General features: G+C 44.0%; 1 protein-coding gene across 2 annotated transcripts in view; it reads left to right on the plus strand.

Moving 5' to 3' along the window:
- The window catches only part of GALNT10 (polypeptide N-acetylgalactosaminyltransferase 10), a 229792-nt gene that overhangs the window by 113245 nt on the left and 93378 nt on the right, over window positions 1-23169 (plus strand). For both annotated transcript variants that reach the window (XM_027970438.2, XM_042250663.1), the window contains exon 4: window positions 16872-17038. In XM_027970438.2, coding sequence (XP_027826239.1) covers window positions 16872-17038 — 167 coding nt within the window. The remainder of the gene's footprint in view (window positions 1-16871; window positions 17039-23169) is intronic.

Genomic DNA, 23169 nt, shown 5'->3' on the forward strand with positions numbered 1-23169 from the left:
ATAGAATTTATAAGTTCAAAGCTTACACTATAAACCCTAAAGCAAGTACTAAAATGGCAAAAGCAAAGAGTTATAGCTAATAAGACAACAAAGGAGGTAAAATGGAATCATGAAAAATATTCAGTTAATCCAGAAGGCAGAAAAACAGAGAAGAAAGAGCAAATGTCAGAAAGGGAAAGTAGAAAGTAAGTACCAAGATGATGAACTTTTACCTAACCATATCAATAATCATGTTAAATAATCACATTAACTGTCAGATAGGAAAGCAAGATCCAAGTACATGCTGCCTGCAAGAAGCACACTGTAAAGATAAAGATATAAATAAATTAAAAGTGAAAAGATAGATAATATCTTCTGTGCTAAACTAGTAAAAGAAAACTGGAATTGCTATATATTAATACTAGTCAAATAGACTACAGAACAAAGACTATTACCGGGGATAAAGAAGGTCATTTCATAATAAAGGAATCATTCATCAAGAGGACATAGCAATCCTAAATGTTTAAGCATCTAATAAGAGAGTTTCAAAATACATGAAACAAAAAGTCGTAGAACTGCAAGGAGAGATAGACGTAGCCACAATTATGAAATTTCAATACTTGTCTCTCAATAACTGATGCAACAAGTAGACAGAGAACCAGCAAGGATACAGTAGACTTGAACAGCATTGTCAGCCAGTTAATCCAGAAGGCAGTGTGACCCAGCTGACGTTTGTGGAACACTCCACTCAACAGCGAAATGCATAATCTTTTCAAGTGCATAAAGAGCATTTACCAAGATAGACTGTATTCATGACCAGAAAACAAGTCTTCATAAATTTAAACGGGTTCACGTGATACAAATTATGTTCTCTGACCACGGTGAAAATAAACGTTGAAACCAATAATAGAATATTCCCTTAGAATTTCTGAATGTTTGAAAGCTATATAATTCGGGAATAACAGATGGGTCAAAGAAGAAATCAAAAGGAAAATTAGAAAGTATTTTGAATTGAATGATAATGGAAACTGAATGTATCTGAATTTATGAAATGTCACCAAAGTAGCATGTAAGAAGAAATTTGTAGCGTTAAATGCCTATTGGAAAAGAAGAATGGTCTCAAATGGATGACATCAGCTTCTACTTTAAAAACTAGAAAGAGTAAGTTAATCTGCATTAAACAGGAAAGGAAATGTTTTTAAAAGATCAAAGCAGATATCAATGAAATAGAAATAGAAAACCAATAGAAAAAAAATCAATGAACCTAAAAGATGGTTCTTTGAGATGGTCAATTAAATTGATTGACATCTAACCAGACTGATAAGGGAAAAAAAGAAAGACACAAATTAACAATATCAGTAATAAGAAAGGGGACATAACTACAGATTCTATTACTATTAAGAGAAAATAATATCCTAGACAACTTAATTTCTATAAATTCAGCAACTTTCAGATGAAATGACAAATTCCTTGAAAGACACAGACTACCAAAGCTTACTCAGGAAGAAGTAATTCATTTAAATAATCCTATATGGGAGCCTGGCAGGCCACAGTCCACGGGCTTGAAAGAGTCAGATGCAACTGAGGGACTAAATGACAATATCTAGTAAAGAAACTGGAATTATATTAAGAGCCTTCCCACAAAGTAAACTCCGGGCCCAAATAGATTCCATGGTGAATTCCACCTCCCGAAATTAAGAAACAATACAAATACTACACAATTCTTCCAAAGTATTAAAGAGGATGGAGTATATTTCAAGTCATTGTGGAGCCAGCATTACCCTGATACTAAAACCGAACAAAGACAACACAAAAAAGAAAATTACAGACCAGTATCTCCCATTAACATAGATGTAAAAATCCTCAATGAAATATTAACAAACCAAACTCAATAATAGTTCAGAAGGATCAGTGTGATTGAGTGGGATTTATTCCAGGGATGCAAAGATGGTTCAACATCCACAAATCAATCAGTGTGATTCACATTAACAAAATGAAGGATAAAATCTGTATGATCATCTCAATAGATGCCAAAAAAGCATTTGACAAGATTCAGCACCCATTTATGATTTTTAAAAAAAATCTCAAAAGTGGGTATAAAAGGGATGTATCTCAACATAATAAAGGCCATATGTGACATGCGCAACTAATATCCAACTCAATAATGAAAAGTAAAAAGTTATCTCTAAAATCAGGAACAAGGCAAAGATACCCCTTCTTGCCATTCCTATGCAGCATTGTATTGAAGCCCTAGATAGAGTAATTAGGCAAGGAAAAGAGATAAAAGTCATTCAGAATGGAAAGGAAGAAGTAAAACTGTCACTGTTTGCATATGACATTACTTTATGTATAGAAAACCCTAAACACTCCACCAAAAAATTAGAAACAATATAATTTAGTTGGAAATGAATTTGTTCTCATGGTTTGCTGACTGTTTTATTACCCACAACACCCAGGAGAGCTAGCAGCTTAGGTCCTATTGAGGGACCACCAGCTTCCTCCCATGATCATGTGGCCTTGATGTTGCTGGGGCTTGAGAACCAGGAAAGCCTGATGTTTATAAATATTCCCAGAAATAGACAGGGAATCTTCTGGAGTAGTGATGTGAGCCCAAGCAGGAAAGGCCAGGGATATAAAAGAGTTGAGGTTTCCTGGCCCAGAAGGCATCACCAGTTGTGCATTATCCTGGGAACCAAGGGAAGCTTTTGGCAGAGCTTCTGTGTTCTTGGGCTCCTGCTGCATAGACGCCTCATGAAGGTATCTAAAGCTAACTAAATCAGGAATTTAAGGTAACAGTGTATATGTTTTAGGGGCTCCTTTCTCACTCCTCCATCCCCAATCTGTATCCCACCTAAGATGCACCCTGCTCCTATTCACTTATTTTGATATGATCAAATGTCTGTCCCTGCCTTGACAAGATCTCAAGGCTATTAGCTGATTAAAACTATCTCTGCAAGTCATTCATTCATTAGTTCAAATATTTATTGTGTGCCTACCATGTGTGCTTCTTGTGTAGGCAAGTCCTTGGGGAAAACAGCAATGAACAAAATAGGCTTATATTTCCCATCCTAGACCTTACATTCTACTGGGCAGGGGAGGTCATAAACAAACAAATGAACATACTAATTTTTCAGTGATATAGGAGAAGAAAGAAGCAAGGTAGGAAGTAGAGAAAGTGATGGGAATAAGGCATATTTTATTTCAGTGGTCAGGGAATGCTTCACTGATAAGGTGGCATATGAACATAGAAATGAAGAAGCGAGGGGCCTAGTAAAGCAGTTAACTGGGGGAAGAGTCCTGCAGGCAGAGGAAACAAGTACAAAGGCCCTAAGACCATCATGCTTGGCTGTGGTGCCCAGTGAGCCGGGAAGAGAGTGATGAAAAGCAAAGCTGGAGTGCCAGAGTCATGGTGAGGCTTTGCTGTTGTAGTTCAGTTGCTAAGTTGTTACAACTCTTTGTGACCCCATGGACTGCAGCACGCCAGGCTTCCCAGTCCTTCACCATCTCCCGGAGCTTGTTCAAACTCATGTCCATTGAGTCGGTGATGCCATCCAATCATCTCATCATCTGTCATCCCCTTCTCTCCTGCCCTCAATCTTTCCCAGCATCAGGGTCCTTTCCAGTGAGTTGGCTCTTTGCATCAGGTGGCCAGAGTATTGTAGCTTCAACTTTTGGTGGGGCTTTGGCTTTTACTGAAGTGATTAAGATGGGAAGCCTTGGATGGTTTTGAGCCAAGAGCACCGGGATCTGATTTTCATTTTCAAAGGATCTCTTTGGTTGCTATGTTAGAATGGACTGAGGCAGCCAAGGATAGTGACAGGAAGACTAGTTGGGGTGTATTACAGTGACAGTGACTCAGACCACAGTGGGAGTAGAGATTACCAGTGGCCACTTCCTAAATGTACTTTGCAGATGAAGATGACATAATTTACTTACAGACAGTGTGGATATAAGAAAAAGAAAGGAGTCAAGGATAGCACTGAGGCTTTTGGCCAGAGCGGCTGGGGAGATGGAGTTGCCATTTACAGACTGGAAAGGGCGGGCTTGGGGGAAAACCAAGATTTGTATTTCAGTCAAGGTTAAGATGTGCTTAAAACATCCAAATGAGGATGTCAAGTAGGCAGTTGAATAAATTGATGCCATTTGCGTTGTGAAAAATGAAAATGGTGATGGGATCCTTTTCTGATTACACTATATATTACATTGTGGTTTTAATTAACTCACTTTCCTTGACTAGCAAGAAATGCCTGAGGCATAACAGATAGTAAATCTAAAAATGACCCAAGGTCAGCTGTGGTCTGTGCTGTGGTGTGCAGGGTGGGAGTTTGGGTGGTGAGGGTGGTGCGCACTTTCCACCATCTAAATACGATGGTTGTGAACAGCTGAAGTTTGTCTGTTCATATCCCTCTCTCATTCTCTACAGCGCTAGGAAGTATGGCAGGCCCTCTACACAACAGTGACAGGCTTGGAAGACATACTTAGTACGTATCAGCAGTTCTTCCCGTTCTTACCGTGATTCGTGTGGTGGAGAAATCTCCCTTGACACTTTCGTAATGGGCTACTTGAATGTACGATTGGTGCCCCAGAGATGCTCAGGACAAGAGTGACCCGGAACCCCTAGTTTGCCAGATAGTTAGCAAGGCAGTCGTGCAGGGAGGAGCAGCAGGAGTAGAAAGAGACTGTTAGCCTGAATGATTTGTGACCCGGGAAAGGAAAAAGTTCAGGTTTCTCTGTAGCATCACTGATTCTTCAGGAAACTTCGGTCGTCTCTCCTCTGAAATTAAACTTCTCTCTTCTGAACGATAGTGTTCCTTCCATGACAACAGTTATTGATCCATCAGACCTAATATTGGGATTTAAAGGTGCTCATACATCTTAAGATGAAATGGCAGCCAATAACATTTCTCAAATTGACTTCTTTTCTGTAATTTTTAAAACAGAGCTCAGTGAATTCAGCCCTTGTGTTGAAATTACAGAGATAAATGGCTTACACACAAAAATGGCTGCCTGTCAACTGAAAGTCAAATGGGCCTGTATCCCCTACGATTTATGCTGGGCGAAAACCACTCAACATCCATGTGAGCTGCTGTGTGGCTTGTGTTCTTTTATCATTTCTGCAAACAGATGCATTTTCTAAGTCTTCTTGCAATGGATGCTGCATCCTCCATGAATAATAACAACGCCTGCTGTTTATCCAAGTGCTTGTGTGCGAGGCTTGTGCTGAGGGCCCCACCAGCCTCCCAGCTCACCTGTACCCACTTTGAGGTTTGGGGTGATGATATTTTTCCTTCCTTTATGTTTCAACATCATCTTGTCATTTACAAAAACTCTGTCACAACTCTTTCTGAGACTCTGGCCTCTCTGAAACCATGGGTGTCTAGAGGGGCTGTCTGGTCCATTTTACAGATGCAAGTACTGAACCTCAGGGAAGGTGCGTTCTCTGTTCCAGTTCACATGGCCCATAGAAAGCACAGGAGACTCAAGCCTGGATCCTAGTCTGTGCTCCTTCTGCTAAGACTGAGATCCATTCCTCACGGGGAAGGAAGGAGACATTTTTAAATTCAAATACTTTGTGCATGAAGGTTCTAGGGCCAGGTGTAGTGAGCAAGGTTGGCTAGATAAATGGACGCAGCCCAGACGCTACTCGAATTGCTGTTCACTCCCTCTGCTGAAGGTAACAGATGCTTGTCCAGGAGCAGATAAATTGCCCTCATGGAAAGTGGTTACAGAGATGGGTTTGATTTCTAAGTGGTATTGGCCTCGCAGGAATTTAAGGGAAAAGAGAATAATGACTGGAAGATAAAGGCAATTATCAATTCTCTCCCTTCATTAAGATGCTATCGAGGGCAGCATGATGATAAGGCAGGCAAAGCAGCTCATTTAGGAGCACTGTTACAGAGACTAGAACGGAACTCCCACCTGGTTATAAGCCTCCTTCTCCACACCTTTTTTGGGGGATGAATTCAATTGTACTGCTACCCACCCACCCACCTCCAGCCCAAAATCTGCCTGGTAGAGAATGTTAACAGTTTAGCATTCTGTAGATTTTTTCATTTGCTTATGTAACGTATGTAGACATAGCAAGAGCTTTGGGGGTTTTTGGTTTGGGGTTTTTCCCCCCACAAAAATGTGGTTACACTATATGTATTTTATTCTACACATAACTTTTTCATTATGGTCACATCGACAAGACATTTCTAATAGCTGTATAATATTACTCAGGATTCTCATCAGTTCAACCGTTCCTCTGTTGACAGGCATACAGGTTGTTTCTGTTCTGGAAACCTAGGCAGAAACATCCCTGAACATATTTCCTTCAGTTTGGTTCCTTCTTTTCTCCTTTCATGAATCATGAAGAATCTTGACATTAAAGCCCTTTTCCTCCTTAACCATGTTCACCTGGCATTTGGCATCTAAGGGGAGGTGTGGTCCTTATGGTTTGTTATTTCATGCTGACAGTTCCAGGCATCTTGACCTCACATACTGTATTGATAACGAGAGTTCCTCCTTCCTGCTGTCAGCCCATGTTTAAAGTCTGAGTGCTTGGTACACACTGCATGTTATATTTGCAGAAGGATCAGTTTTAGCATGTAGGAGAACTGAGTGAAGAAACTGTTGTATTTTGCTATGTACTTAAAAGAAATTTTTTTTGTTATTGTTGTTGTTTTTATACCTATCTCAAAACTAGATATTATCTGAGCAAAGGGTTTTCCAAAATGTGAGTTCAAAGGGAGAAGCCAAAACTGCACAAACCAAGGTCTTTAAATATTGCTTGTATTTGAAGTCTCTGGGGCAGGTTCAGTTCAGTTCAGTTCAGTCGCTCAGTCGTGTCCGACTCTTTGCGACCCCATGAATCGCAGCCCGCCAGGCCTCCCTGTCCATCACCAACTCCTGGAGTTCACTCAGACTCATGTCCATAGAGTCGGTGATGCCATCCAGCCATCTCATCCTCTGTCATCCCCTTCTCCTCCTGCCCCCAATCCCTCCTAGCATCAGGGTCTTTTCCAATGAGTCAACTCTTTGCATGAGGTGGCCAAAGTATTGGAGTTTCAGCTTCACCATCAGTCCTTCCAATGAACACCCAGGACTGATCCTTTAGGATGGAGTGGTTGGATCTCCTTGCAGTCCAAGGGACTCTCAAGAGTCTTTAACAGCACCACAGTTCAAAAGCATCAATTCTTCAGCGCTCAGCTTTCTTCACAGTCTAACTCTCACATCCATACACGACCGCTGGAAAAACCATAGTGTTGACTAGACGGAACTTTGTTGGCAAGGTAATATCTCTGCTTTTCAATATGCTTTCTAGGTTGGTTATAACTTTCCTTCCAAGGAGTAAGCATCTTTTAATTTCCTGGCTGCAATCACCATCTGCAGTGATTTTGGAGCCCCCAAAAATAAAGTCTGACACTGTTTCTACTGTTTCCCATCTATTTCCCATGAAGTGATGGGACCAGATGCCATGAGCTTCGTTTTCTGAATGTGGAGCTTTAAGCCAACTTTTTCACTCTCCTCTTTCACTCTCATCAAGAGGCTTTTTAGTTCCTCTTCACTTTCTACCATACAGGTGGTGTCATCTGCTTATCTGAGGTTATTGATATGTCTCCCAGAAATCTTGATTCCAGCTTGTGTTTCTTCCAGTCCACCGTTTCTCATGATGTACTCTACATATAAGTTAAATAAGGAGGGTGACAATATACAGCCTTGACGTACTCCTTTTCCTATTTGGAACCAGTCTGTTGTTCCATGTCCGCTTCTAATTGCTTCCTGACCTGCATATACGTTTCTCAAGAGGCAGGTCAGGTGGTCTGGTATTCCCATCTCTTTCAGAATGTTCCACAGTTTATTGTGATCCACACAGTCAAAGGCTTTGGCATAGTCAATAAAGCAGAAATCGATGTTTTCTGGAACTCTCTTGCTTTTCCATGATCCAGTGGATGTTGGCAATTTGATCTCTGGTTCCTCTGCCTTTTCTAAAACCAGCTTGAACATCTGGAAGTTCACGGTTCACGTATTGCTGAAGCCTGGCTTGGAGAATTTTGAGCATTACTTTACTCGCGTGTGAGATGAGTGCATTTGTGCGGTAGTTTGAGCATTCTTTGGCATTGCCTTTCTTTGGGATTGGAATGAAAACTGCCCTTTTCCAGTCCTGTGGCCACTGCTGAGATTTGAAATGGCTCAACTGGAATTCCATCACCTCCACTAGCTTTGTTCGCAGTGATGCTTTCTAAGGCCCACTTGACTTCACATTCCAGGATGTCTGGCTCTAGGTGAGTGATCACACCATTGTGATTATCTGGTTCTTGAAGCTCTTTTTTGTACAGTTCTTCTGTGTATTCTTGCCACCTTTTCTTAATATCTTCTGCTTCTGTTAGGTCCAGACCATTTCTGTCCTTTATCGAGCCCATCTTTGCATGAAATGTTCCCTTGGTATCTCTAATTTTCTTGAAGAGATCTCTAGTCTTTCCCATTCTGTTGTTTTCTTCTATATCCTCTATTTCTGGGGCAGGTTAGGCAGGCACAAAACTGGTGGTGAACTGGTCGTGCAGAGGTGCCTAATTAATACTAATAACCTTTGTGATTCTCTAAACTGTTGAGAGGAGGGAAGAGCAGGTGGGTGCAGCAAAGCCTGCCTTGAACGGAAAAGGACCTTTATAAAGTTGTCAGCCTCAGCACATGTTGTCGCACTCATTTTCCAGCTCCTCTGGTTCCAGCCAGACTGTGTTAAAGAGAAACACACCCCTGTCTTATCCCCCACAGAGTGAGAGAGGAGGGCTGGGGAGCCAAGCCCCTGGCTGCGGAGGGATGGCTTGCTGTCAGTGTGTCGGGAGAGGCCGCAGACCTGCGTCTGGAGGGATGATGAGGATGAAGGGCAGGAGCTTTGCACATTCCGCCCACTAAGACCCAGTTTCTTCCTTTTGTTCCAGAGCCTGGAGCTATTTATAACTTTCACAAAGCTTCTTGGGGGCTCCAGAGCCCATAAGACAAGTCTTTCTGAGACTGTTGTATTATAAGGGACTGTCTTCTACATACCAAGTAGAGAAGGGAGAATTTCAGAATTTTGAAGCTAAACCGTGTGCTGGAAAATGACCTACACTGTGGCCTCAGGGAGGTGGAAAATCAGTTTTCTGAGCCAGATGCTGTACCAGGTGCATTCACATATGGTATCTCTTTTATTCTTTGGGACACCCTTAATTAGGAAGGAGTTATATCCCCATTTTACCCATGTGGAAACAGGCTTAGGGAGGCCGTGACCTTCGCAAAGTGACCCACTGCCAAGTAACTAAGGTGAGATTTGAACCCTGATTTGAGGGTCTCTTCAGCTTATGCCCCTTCCCTTACCACACCTGCAGTTTCCTCCACTATTTGATATACGGGTTTGCTGTCTCACTCTGTGACCCTAGGAGGGTCCCTCCCTCTTATGGGCCTCAGTTTCCTCATCTGCAAAACTGAGTGCAAACAGGATGAGATTCAGGCCCTTCCAACCTTCATAGTCAGTTCTTCTCATTGACTTTTCACACTGAAGCTGTGCACATAGCCTGGGAGCAATGCCTTTGCCTTGTTCCTCAATCCCAAAAGATGCTATCTTCTACCACCCCCAAAACATACAAATCAGCTCTCAGCAAGCCTCATCTAGACTTCTGTTTGGTGGAGGAAGGCATGTTGGGTTAGGTGCCATGAGAAATGGCTAAAATGTTGCCTATTTCTAGAAGATTGTTTATCTAAGAGTACAAGCACTGGGAACTTTCAAACAATAGAGTTACTCCATAGGATTTTCTAAATGATCATTCCTTTAAAAAAAGACTCACCCTATAATCAGTGAAGAACAGTTTGCTGTCTGTAGTGTGCAGAGCATAGTGGTGGTGAAATGCTGTGGTCTACAGGTAATTTTCATGATGTCAAGGTAGCCCAGTTGGCACAGTATTGATAAGGAATTGCTAATCATACAAAACAGTAACAGTGTGCCCGAGCAGTCTTAGTGTCCGTGATCTGGAAGTCCAAATCTCCATATTAGCAATTTTCTGGAGAAATTAGAAATCTTAATTCTAAAAGAGTCCATTTTTTTCAAAGTTATAAAGAAAAATTAAGAACACTTCATCTAGTTCTAGTACAATACTGGCTGCTTGTTTTTTACTCCAGGGAATAGTCTTTTTACCGGCTGCACAGTTACTTCAGTTAATGGGGACTCCTCTGCAAGGAGACAAGGGCAATAAAGGGAAGCGGGAATGTGGGAAAAGCCAGCTAGGCTCTCCAGGAGGAGCCGGGGAAGAAGGGAGGCGGGAATGTGGGAAAAGTCAGCTAGGCTCTCCAGGAGGAGCAGGGGAAGCTGTGGCACTGCCGAATCTCTCAGGGCCGGAAATAGGAAGGACTTTCTAAATCCAACCACCAGGTTTTCTTTAAGATCTCAGCAGCAGAAATTTCTGGATCCCTTTGTTAAGAAGCCTTAGTTTTTCTCCATATAGCTCTGTGTCTGCTCCTCTCATTATCTCTGGGACTGCCTTTCTATATGTCAAGGTTGTGTACCCAAGAAAGAGAATTTGATTGATCTGGTGAACCCCAGTTGGACACAGATTTCTTGCTAAACCATCAACCGCAGACAAGTCAATGGATTAGCTACCCTTGGGTCCAGGCTCTGCTTCTGCCTCTAGGCAGTGGATAGTGTCCAGTGTTAGGGAGTTAAATGTTTTTATTTTATTTTTAATTGGAGGATAATTACTTACAATGATGTGTTGGTTTCTGTGATACATCCACATGAATCAACCATAGGTATACATATGTCCCCTCCGTCCTGAACCTCCCTGCCAGCCCTAACCCCATACCACCCCTCTGGGCTGTCATGGAGCACCGAGCTTGGGTTCCCCGCATCCTACAGCAGCTTCGCACTGACTGTATTTTACCTATGGTCATGCACGTGTTTCTGTGCTGCTCTCTCAAACCATCCTGCCCTCTCCTTCCCCGACTGTGTGCATAAGTCTGTTCTCTACGTCTGTGTCTCCTTTGCTGCCCTGCAAATATATATATATATTTTTTTAATATAGTTCCCTTCAGAATGATTGGATTGTTCTTTTTCAAGGTTGACTTGAAGAAATTTTTGAAATGCTTCCCTTTGATTTTGATTTATTTTAATTCTAGTGCTCCAGCATTAAGCCCTGAGGGTGCATCTTAAGGGCCAGTATATTAGATTCTTCTTCATGCCCAAGGGCTCAGAAGCCTTTAGGGAATATTAAACTGGGGGCTGCTCAGTCATAGATGAGTCCTCTCACTGCCTCCCATTCCCCTCCACAGCCCTCTGTCCAGGCCACTTTCTCCTAGTCAGTGAGTGAACAAAGTTCTCTTCCTGCAGCAGGAGAGAGGCTGCCCCCTTCAGGTCAGAGAGGATACCTTGGACGGGTTTCTGCTTCTGTCCTTCAGAAGCCATCCTGAGGTCCACAACAGATGCATGTGGCTGACGGCGGTTAGAGATTATTTAGCTACATAAGCAAGAGTCTTATGTTGGGTTGGCAAAAAAATTCATTCGGTTTTAAGTAAAAATAAAAGACACATTTTTTATTTTCATCAAGAAGTGTACTGAACAACAGATTTCCTAACTGAACACACTTTTTGGCCAACCCAGTAGTTACAGCTGACAGAAGCCTCACTCAAAGTGATTGAAGAAAACACAGCGTATTGACTCGTATAACTGAAAAGGCCAGGCGTAGACCTTGGCTTCAGCCATCGCTGGATCTAGGTCCCTAAATGATGCCAGCAGGAACCTCTCTTGGCTGTTTTCTGTTCTGCTAGCTTCATTTTAACACAGGGAACAGTCTGTATGGTGGCCTCAGGCAGACCAGACTTCCATCCTTCCATGTTCATTTACAGAAAAAAAAAGCTTCCCTCTCTCCCAGCTGTCTCAGCCACAGTTTGTTCTGGTTTGTGAGTGCCCACCCCTCAAAAACCACGGGGTTTGGGAGCTGCAGTTGGCTGAGCCAGCCCCTCTTGCCCACCCTCAAGGCAAGACAAAGATTTCTCTTAAACCCTGTGGAATCACAGGGTGGGAGATTCCCCAAGGGAAATCAGGATGCTCTTACCAAAAGAAGGAGAAGGAATACAGAGTAGGCATGCCAGACTTACTCTTTGTCCAGCTCCCTTATCAACATAGGAGGACCTTGGGATCGGCGAGAAGTGACTCGGAATGTTGCATGGCAGAGCAGAAAGCAGAAGCCCGACTTCAGTCTCCTACTCAGTGTCCTCAGCTTTTGTTTTTTAATCTCTTCATTCTTCTTTTTGTCTGTGCGATTAATCCCTGTAAAAATATTTATGTACACAGGGCAGATGGCTTTAAATCTCGGCTCCAGCCACTACCAACTGTTTGACCTCTCTGCCTTGTTTCCTCCTCGTTGTAATGGGAATAATGATATTCCCATCATTCCCATAATGATGCTCTACCTTGTAAGAGCATTGTGACAATTAAATAATTAATGCATATAAAGTGCTTACAACCTTGCCTGACATAATGAAAACGCTTAGCAGATACAGTCCATTATCATCATTGTCATCTTCTACCTTATTTTTAGCTGCTATTAGTACTCTATAGTTTGAATTTTTCATCATTTATTTAATATGTCCCCACTGATGGACGTTCACTTTGTTTCTACTCTCTTCGCCGATTCAGAGTGTGTTAGGGAACACCCCTGACCATGCCTCTTTGTTCTCATGCTGCGCATGTCTAACTAAACTTTGTCCTGTCAGGGTTGGGACCTCATTAGACTGTGAATCAAATGACGGAAGAAGTGCTTGGGCAAGGGGTGGGCTATTTTGCACTCAGCTCATAGTTGTCACCCCCATTCCCCCTCTGTCTGCTGCAATCTGAGAACTGGGGCTTCTCCCATGAACTGCCAGCAGGGAGGTGGCCTGTGGGCAAGTCTGTGGAACCACGTTTTCTGTGGGATCCTAGAGAGATTCATTTCAACATGTCACATAATTGGAAACGCACAGGGACCTCTTCCTCTATGGTGTCTTCTGAGCCCAGAAATACTGAACCATGAGGGCACCACCATGATGTCATGTGACGTAAGTGTCACATGTCCCTGCTTCGACCCTTCGTGAGGGCATCGCTCTGCCCTCTCCTGCTCCCAAGGGGCCTCTGTCCAGCATCTCAGGAGGCCACACTGTATCTGGGAGCCCCCGGGGACCTAGAGCCATCAAGTCAGTGTGCCGTGTGCCGTGCTGTAGAAACAAATATGTGTTCAGAGAAGAGCACTGAGGAAGACACGCCCTGAATGCTTCACGGAGGTCAGCCCCTGGTGTCAGGATGTTGCCGGCCTTAGCAGTTGTCTTTTAGCCTTTCTGTGTTTTCCAGCTTCTCATTCTGAGCAGTTACCACTTTTGTCATCAGGAAAGATACTGTAAGCGTTATTTGAGGTACACACACTCTAGATTTGCGGTTTGGGCCCAAGTCACTCTCCTCTCTAGGCTCCATTCTCCCCAGGTGAAGAATAGGGTTAGCACTGCCCAGTTTCTCTCCCTCCCAGGGGGTGATACAGAGACGAGAGAAAGGAGGGTGTTCTGTAAACCCTCAGGCATGATGAACCAGGGGAAGGCAGAGATTCTTACTGTCTGATCAGAGCCAAAACCAGCCTCTTTGCATTGGGAGCAGTGCCCTGGCTTCCCCTTGCCAGAGACCACTCTCTGAAGGCCATCAGGTGAAGGGTACTTCCTGTTTATCACACACAAAAGGACCGGGTGTCCTCTACCATCCAGCGTTGAGATCCTAAGACACAACACAGACAGGTCTTAAAGGGAACAAGTAAGGTGGGGACATCACAGGATGGCCTTCTCTCCTCCTCCCTGCATTCCCCATCTATCTGCTATGATCTGAGAAGAACTGGGGCTTCTCCCATGAACTCCCAGCAGGGAGGTGGCCTGTGGGCAAGTCTGTGGAACCATGTTTTCTGCGGGATACTGGAGAGATTCATTTCAACATGTCACATAATTTTCTATTTAAACCAAGAAACTCTACTAAACTGGAACCAAACTAATGATGAGTGCCCATGCCAAAATGCCGTTTTGTGTTTATTTAGTAAATAAATGAGTAAGTGAATAGAGGAAGGAGAAAAAGAGTAAACCACCCCTCCCCCCCAAAAAAAAGCACATGGTCAAGTCTGAGCCTTTTTTTTAAGTTCTGAATAATCTTTGATTCCAAGCTCAGGTTAAATTAGAAGTGAATTTAGTCTCTTATGGCTCTGTCTACTTCCTTTAGTATATGATGGTGTGTCTACCCATAGGCTGTGGGGCCCGACTCTGGGGTTCGAGAAAGCCAGGGCTCTCTGCTGAGTAATAGCTCTATTGTAGTTCTCTCCATGGACTCCAGCGGTTTATTACAGCTAACCCCCCTTCCAACCCTGCTTCAATCGAGTGAGCCTCCTGTGAAATTGGATGGAAGGCAGGAACTTTTGTAGAAAACTAGATCGCGCCTTTCTTGGCCACAGAGGACTCAGACAAATTAACAGAAAGGGCTTTTTAAGAACAGATGCTTTCCTTTATTGGTGAAGGCCAACATAATGAAGTTGAAGAAGGTTCCCCCAGAAGGCTGGCTGAAATGATCAAAGGGGCTAGAGAAGTGGGGGAAGGGGTGGAGGAAGGCTGTGTGGGGCCTCGATAAAAGCAGTCCAGCCAGATGGATGAACAGGAAGAGGCATAAAAGAAGTCCAGAGATTGCAAGAAGAAAGAAAGACTGACCTGTTCATCAAAACTGGACTGCCAGAATTAGGGGCACCCTGTCCATACAGCTGAAACTGGGCTCACAGCCAAACACCACAAGGTCAGTCCTGCCCCGTCCCACCCCCTAGCTTCCCTTGATGCTTCTAGGAGAGGTAGGATTTAAAGCTAAGGAGACAGTTGACCCTGACCTGTTTTTTCCTCCCAACACTTCTTTTGAAAATTATCAAACATACGGAAAGCTTGAAAGAATTGCACACAGGACACTCTTGTTTCTACTGTCCAGATTCTGTGATTAACCTTCCTCTAATGATTTCATCACATACACATTCACCCCTCTCTCCATCCACCGGCCCCTTTGCTATCTATTTATTTCTTTATTTTTGGTCGTGCTGGGTTTTTGTGGCTGTGTGTGGGCTTTTACTAGTTGCAGTGAGCACGGATATTCTGTAGCTGCGGTGTATGGGCTTCTCATTGCAGTGGCTTCTCTTAGCGTGGAGCACGGGTCCTAAGGCACACAGGCTCAGTAGTTGTGGTGCCCAGGCTTAGTTGCCTCACGCATATGAGATCTTCCCAGACCAGGGGCTGAACCCGTGTCTCCTGCATTGACAGGTGGATTCTTAACCACTGGACCACCAGTAAGTTGCAAGGAGATCCTGGCTTATTTAGACAGTGGATTGCAGTGGCATATGAAAGGAGATATTTTCTTGTTATGTTCATTGTCCCAGATGTCACAAGTTTCCCCCAAAAAAAGGTCTTAGCAGCCTTGTGTAAGCCCCTTGCATGGAGCTTTTTATGTCTGGGCTCCCAACTTCCACTTCTTGTGCCAGAGACCTGGCGCAACATGGGCAGTTTTGTCATCCCCTCTGGGCCTGCCTGGTCTTCAGCTCCTCTTTTCTGGGCCCTGAGAAAATCTCTAATATCTCTATTGAACAATGAAAAGAAGTGAAAGATGAAAAGATCCTTAAATTTTCTATCATCATGTTGTTAGCAATAATATTGGTATTGTTTTTCTAAAACTATCGTTATATTATAGGGAAAAATAGCCTAGTCCTGTTGATGCTAAGAGCCCTGATTTTTAGCAAAAGAGTTAAACTGTAAAACCAGACAAAAGCCTAAGAAAACTCCAGACCAGTTTCCCTTATAAATATAGATGTAAAAATCCTCAACAAAATACTAGCAAACCAATATATAAGGATTATATAAGCAACATATAAGGATTATGCACCATGACTAGGTAGAATTTCATTTATTTTTGACTGTGCTGCATCTTCTTTGCTACACACTAGCACCCATGAAGAGGCTGCCAGAATGTTCTCATCAAATCAGGTCAAGCCTCTAGCTCTCACTACCAGTTTACAGGAGCCAACGTGGGGCAGACAGAGGAGCATGTTGAGAGACACCACAGCAATCCCGAAAGCAACATGCAGACTGTGGAAAATACTCTAGGACAGATGACTGGGTTTCCGAAACAAAATAAATGGTAAGGGGAAAAGAGACTAGGAGACACATCAGCTAAAGGCACTAGGTCAGCCTTGTCTTGATCCTGGTTTCTAACAACCAGCTTTAAAAAGATACAGAATAGTCAGGAAAGTTTGAACATCAGCTAGATATTTTCTGATACTAAGTAACTATGTTAAATCCTTGGAGTGTTACCATGATATGAAAGGCACATGGGAACAGGGCCTTTCACCCTCAGGCTTACCATAGAGCTGGTGGAGAGCAAAGGAACTTCCAAGTTCCAAGTTCATGGATACGTGGTTTTTCCTCCATGGAGAAGAAGGTGCAAGGGGTGGGGAAAGAGGCAAGAGTGCTATGGAAGGGCTGTCCTCCACATGGAATCATGAAGATGAACAACCATGTTGCTATCACAACTGAGGTATGAACGAGTTAGTGCGTGTAAACACCAAACCCCAGTGCTCCTTCACCACTGGGAGTTGTTTTGTAACTGTTTATGTACAGAGCTAGGGGGATCTCGTGTGTGTATATATCTATGTGAGTGTACATGGGTGTGTGTATGTATGCTGGGAGGCCAAGGAGAAGACAGTTCTGAAGTAACCGTGGTGTCCCCAGCTTTCACTCAGTCCCTAGGGGCTGGAGAGGAAGTAGGAATTGCAGTTAGCTGAACCATATGCCTGAGTTCTCCGGGCAGCGTGAGAGCTGAACCTGACCTCTTCATCTCCTGTGTCTCCCTCTAGCTGCAAAAGCAAACGCTACCTGGAGACGCTCCCCAACACCAGCATCATCATCCCCTTCCACAATGAGGGCTGGTCCTCGCTCCTGCGCACCGTCCACAGCGTGCTGAACCGCTCACCCCCGGAGCTGATCGCCGAGATAGTGCTGGTGGACGACTTCAGTGACCGAGGTAGGGCCCCTTTCACCCAGCTTCCCACCTCCATGCTCTGTTCAGTGACTTGCCGAAGGGATGGCAGGTTTTCCTTTCTTCAGCAGCACTCGCATATGGGCCATGTGTACTGATACTTGCTCCGTGCCAGGCCATGAACCTGCCACTGAACACACGTTATCTCAGTCTGGGGCTAACTTCATGGGACTAACTGAGATATAGTTAACAGTCACCATGAAGTGGATTCTGTTTTGATTCTGTTTGTATCAGTGTAAAGCTAGTGGAGGTGATGGAATTCCAGTGGAGCTATTTTAAATCCTGAAAGATGATGCTGTGAAAGTGCTGCACTCAATATGCCAGCAAATTCGGAACACTCAGCAGTGGCCACAGGACTGGAAAAGGGCAGTTTTCGTTCCAATCCCAAAGAAAGGCAATGCCAAAGAATGCTCAAACTACCACACAATTGCGCTCATCTCACACGTGAGTAAAGTAATGCTCAAAATTCTCCAAGCCAGACTTCAGCAATACATGAACCGTGAACTTCCAGATGTTCAAGCTGGTTTTAGAAAAGGCAGAGATCAAATTGCCAACATCTGCTGGATCATGGAGAAAGCAAGAAAGTTCCAGAAAAACATCTATTTCTGCTTTATTTACTATGCCAAAGCCTTTGTGTGGATCACAATAAACTGTGGGAAATTCTTCAAGAGATGGGAATACCAGACCACCTGACCTGCCTCTGGAGAAACCTATATGCAAGTCAGGAAGCAATAGTTAGAACTGGACATGGAACAACAGACTGGTTCCAAATAGGAAAAGGAGTATGTCAAGGCTGTATATTGTCACCCTGCTTATTTAACTTATATGCAGAGTACATCATGAGAAACACTGGGCTGGAAGAAGCACAAGCTGGAATCAAGATTGCTGGGAGAAATATGAATAACCTCAGATATGCAGATGACACCACCCTTATGGCAGAAAGTGAAGAGGAACTAAAAAGCCTCTTGATGAAAGTGAAAGTGGAGAGTGAAAAAGTTGGCTTAAAGCTCAACATTCAGAAAACGAAGCTCATGGCATCTGGTCCCATCACTTCATGGGAAATAGATGGGGAAACAGTGGAAACACTGTCAGACTTTATTTTTGGGGGCTCCAAAATCACTGCAGATGGTGACTGCAGCCACGAGATTAAAAGATGCTTACTCCTTGGAAGGAAAGTTATGACCAACCTAGATAGCATATTGAAAAGCAGAGACATTACTTTGCCAACAAAGGTCTGTCTAGTCAAGGCTATGGTTTTTCCCATTGGTCATGTATGGATGTGAGAGTTAGACTGTGAAGAAAGCTGAGTGCTGAAGAATTGATGCTTTTGAACTGTGGTGTTGAAGAAGACTCTTGAGAGTCTCTTGGACTGCAAGGAGATCCAGCCAGTCTATCCTAAATGAGCAGTCCTGGGTGTTCATTGGAAGGACTGATGGTGAAGCTGAAACTCCAATACTTTGGCCACCTCATGCAAAGAGTTGACTCATTGGAAAAGACCCTGATGCTGGGAGGGTTTGGGAGCAGGAGGAGAAGGGGACAACAGAGGATGAGATGGCTGGATGGCATCACAGACTCGATGCACATGAGTTTGGGTGAACTCCGGGAGTTAGTGATGGACAGGGAGGCCTGGTGTGCTGCAATTCATGGGGTCGCAAAGAGTCAGACACGACTGAGCGACTGAACTGAACTGAACTGAAAAATGCATTAAACTGCAAGTAACAGAGAACTTTAGCTAACAGCTCAATAAAGGGATTTTTTCATTTATTCATTCATCTCATAAAGCAGTCCAGGGTTGGCATAGCTACTCAAATCTTTCATTGGAGAACAAGACTTATTCTGTCTTCCTGCTTCCTCATCCTCATCCTCATGGTCATAAAATGGGGGCTGTACTTCTGGGAAGTCTACCTTTCAGGCAAGAAGATGGAGGAAGGGCAAAGAGAACAAAACCTCTTCCTTTGAAGATTTGTGCCTTCTTATTCAGAATGCAAAGTCTCCCCAGTGATTCTGAGCTCAGACATTTGGGCACGCATATCTGCAAGGGTGGCTGGGAAGGTGAGTGTTCTGATATTGGGCCTCTTTATGGTAGAGATAGGAAAAGGAGAAGTGGATTAGAGAAGGCATCAGGTCAACCCACCTATAATATCTGCTACCCCATTTTACAGATGTGAAAACTGAGACTCAAAGAGGTTATGTGACTTGCCCTTGGTTACAGAGCTCTTAGGTGGTGATACAGTGAACAAATCATGTCTTCCTGGCCCTAAACACATTGTCTTAGCCTCTGGACCACACTGTAGAGCCTCTTCACTGAGTCTCACCCATGGCTTTGTGAGACACAGAGGGGGAGCCGCAAATGAAATCTAAGAAGAATTTGTCCTCCAGCCAATGGTCTTAAGTTTATTCTTTGCATCAGAGCTTTTACCTCTTGCAGTAAAATTAAGCGAAGCCCTTTCCTTTTCTCACCTTTTAGTAGAGGCACTAATAAGTAGTGAAGAGGAGCCTAAGTACATTCTACAATAATCAAAACTTGAGTTTCTTGTGCCCCGTTTTAATACTGCATGCCTAATACTCGAACATATACACATCTTACATTCAGTTCTCATTACCTCTAATTCTCCCCTCACTCTTGACATGCACTCATTCTCAAGGGACCCTTGACTTTTCCTTCTTTGATCTTATCACAGCAGAATTAAAATACCAATAAGCATAACATGTGAGCATTGTGTGTATAAACATGGACCTGTCGTGTGTTCACCCTACTGGACTCCACATTCTGGGAGCTGGGTCTACCCGGTCAGTCTTGTTCACCACATATTCTCAGCTCCTTAGGCATACAGTAGGTGCTTAATACATGCTTCACGCGTGAATTATCAGAGCTCCTTTATCTGTCTCTTAGCACTTCCACCATGGTTACAATAGCATCTATTATATGAGATTTATTTATGTCCCTGAAGTGAGGTCTGTGAGATCACCTGCGGGTGTGTCTCCATGTCTCCGTAGCACCATTCTTTAGCAATAGTTTCAGCTTTGTTCCGGGCCCTGTCACTTACTTGCTCTGTGACCTTTATCTAGTCACTTAACCTCTCTGTGCTTCAGTTGCCACATCAATGAAATGGAATCTACCTCTTAGGTGGCCATGACTATTAAATGGGCTAATATATGTGAGGTGGTTAGGATAGTACATGGCACCAAGTGAACATCAGAAATAAACTTTTCACCCTGGTATTATCGTTATTGTTGTCAACATTGTTTCTGATGGGTTTGTCAGAGGGGGAGTCAGGGGTAAATATATAGACATGAAAGTGCGGTCTCCCCCTTTCCATGGGTGAAAAAACACTTGGCAAGTGTGCTGTTGCCCCACCTTTAGCCTAAATTGTCTTCCCATCTATTCACCGTTTCAAGAACCACTTCTATGGGCCAGAACCATGTATTACCTCATTTTGTCTTGATGACAACCCCTGAGGGAGGAGGCCCTGGCTTGGAGCATGTGCCTCTATGCAGGAAGGGGCCCAGGGATGCCTCAGGGAGCACTGTGAGGGCTGTGGAGAACCTTGCAGGTGCAGATGGGGTTCACATACCTCTCCTGGCAGGGTCTGGATTTGATTTGTGAAAAACTGTTCACAAGAGGAGTGCCACTGCTTAAAAATGTGTGAACATCACAGCTGTGACTCAGCCTTTCCTTGTACAGATGGGAGGCTGAGTCCTGGAGCAGCGGACTGAGTTCACCAAGAGCATGTGGCCAGCTGGCTGCAGAGGAGGGATGGAAATCTAGGTTCCCCACACAGACTTATGCCCCTCGCCTCACCTTCTGTGTGAAACACACTTGGGAAAGAAAAGGTAAATTTTATAAGAATGGCATTCACCAAGTGCATCTGTTTCTCCAGAGACCAAAAGTATTAATTGAATGCAGTACCATTCCCAAACCCTAGTAAGAGAGAGAACGAATACTGTCCCATTTCACAGATGGGAATGAGAACTGAGGCCCCTTGACTGTTGCCCTTTCATCTCAATGAATCAGGCTCAGAACCCAGAAGAGAACTCTTACCTCCCGCCCCTCAGTCCTGCACATGAGCTGTCAGATTTTGCAACCTCCATTCTTCAGAAAAGCAATAATTCTTCTTATTTTAAGAGGAAATTCTCAAGGCAGCTTGGGAAGAAAACTTACTCAGCAGTGATTGCTTCAAAAATGAGATTTGGGAGAAACAATTTCAGCATTATAGAGAAGCCTGTCTAAAGTACAGCAAATATGGGCCATCGTGAAAGACAGATTTCTCTGGGCCACGTGAGCAGAGGCAGTTCTTTAGAGTTGAAATTCATAGATGCTAACTATGGGCTCGATTGGCGCTGCCTGGCAGAAGGCATTTTCCTCTGAAATGAGCCTCTTCCAGGATCCTCAGGGCAACTAATTGTAATTCAGCTGAGGGTCGAGACCTCGGGTAGGAGACAAAATTGGAGCAGATGAATTCTTGAAATAAGATCCAAAGCTTTGTGCAGACAGCACTGGGGACTAGAGCAAAGGCAGACTGGAATCATCCCGGCCTTGCTTGCGAATGGAGTGCTGTGGAGTTTACAGGGGGCTCCAGAAGCTCCTCTAAGGTGGGCGCTTCCTTGAGGATTAGGAGGACACAGAGGTGCTTTTTCTCTAGTGGGAAAGAGAGGTCACGGGGGAGGGTGGCAGGCCTGCCTCCAGATTGCACTGCCGACATAGGAAATCTTTATTAGGAAAAACAAAAAGGGTCTTTGTTCATTTTTTTTTCCTTCTATTCTCCTTCCCCTTCTCATTTCCAAACAGTATTGGTTTTCCAGAAAAAATAGGATGTGTAGTCATGGAAGGCATTATTGTCTTTGGGTGAACTGTGGCCCTCCTGGAATGATGAGGCGCAGAAACAAAAGTCTGTGATATGGTCTCATTGACATCATTTCCCCCAGCTCAGCTCCCCAGCAGCAAACAAAAGCATACACAGTACAGGGCTCCCTCAGAGGAGGTTCTTAAGCATTTGCGGAACTGCTGATGGACTGTTGGCAGTGACTGGTGCTGGAGGGCATATGGACACTGCGGGGCCCGTTAGTGCGTGTGATAGAGACTCCCAAAACTGATACCAGGGTCCAAGGTCTTCTCTCCACCATGAGCTTTTCAACTCTTACCTGCGCTGTCACACCGGGCCAGTCCTGGTGTGATGCACATAAGGAGATCCATTTGCGCCGACCTGATTTGCACTGCAGCGCCTCACTCTTGACACAGGCCCATGAGCGTCTGTCTATTCCTCATTTCTTGCCATCTCTCTCGTAGCCCTGGTTTGTTTCCAGGACCACCACAACCGTCAGGGAGGCCATTCCCCACTTTCACTGTATCGTTCAGGTTCTTTTCACCTTGAGTTTTCTGCTGCTCATTTTGTTGTTTCTGTACAGTTGTCCTGATCTCATTCATATTCATATATTCAGAAAATTCATGAAATGACTCTATGCTTGTCGCTGCAGTAGGTGCTGGGGCTACAATGAGAATAAAATAGACATCTCTTCTAAGGCTCACACCCAGCAGGGCAGACAGACAGGGTAAGGGGCAATTGTAAGTTCATGGAACATGTGCCCCTTGGTGGAGGTCCAGGCGCTGTTGAACATGGAGAAGATCAGGGAAGAGTTCCTAGAGGAAATCCCAGCTAAACTCGATCCTAAGGGATGAGTAGATAATGCCCCTCAGGGTAGGGGAGTGAGGAAAATGTTCCAGGCAGAGGGAACAGCGTGAGCACAGGCTAGAAGTCAAGGTGGAAACGTGGAAAGTGCAGAAAGAGCCGTCTGTCACCTCCTCACCTGGAGGCAATTACTGTTAACACTTATGCTTCTCCCAGTGGTTATTTTTAAATAGGCCTTATTTTTTAGAGCAACTTTAGGTTCACGTCAAAATTAAGCTGAAAGCACAGAGAGCTCCCGTCCACCCTTCCACCTGCTGAACACATACCTGCAACATCCACTCCCTCATCAGTGCCCTACACCTGCATCAGAGGGGTAGATTTGTTACGATGGATGAGCTATGTCAACACATCATTATCACCCAAAGGCCATAGTTTATATTAAGGTGCATTCTTGGTGTTATATATTCTGTGGGTTTGGATAAATCTATA

Source organism: Ovis aries, chromosome 5, assembly GCF_016772045.2.
Source record: "Ovis aries strain OAR_USU_Benz2616 breed Rambouillet chromosome 5, ARS-UI_Ramb_v3.0, whole genome shotgun sequence".
In the NCBI taxonomy this organism is placed as follows: domain Eukaryota; kingdom Metazoa; phylum Chordata; class Mammalia; order Artiodactyla; family Bovidae; genus Ovis; species Ovis aries.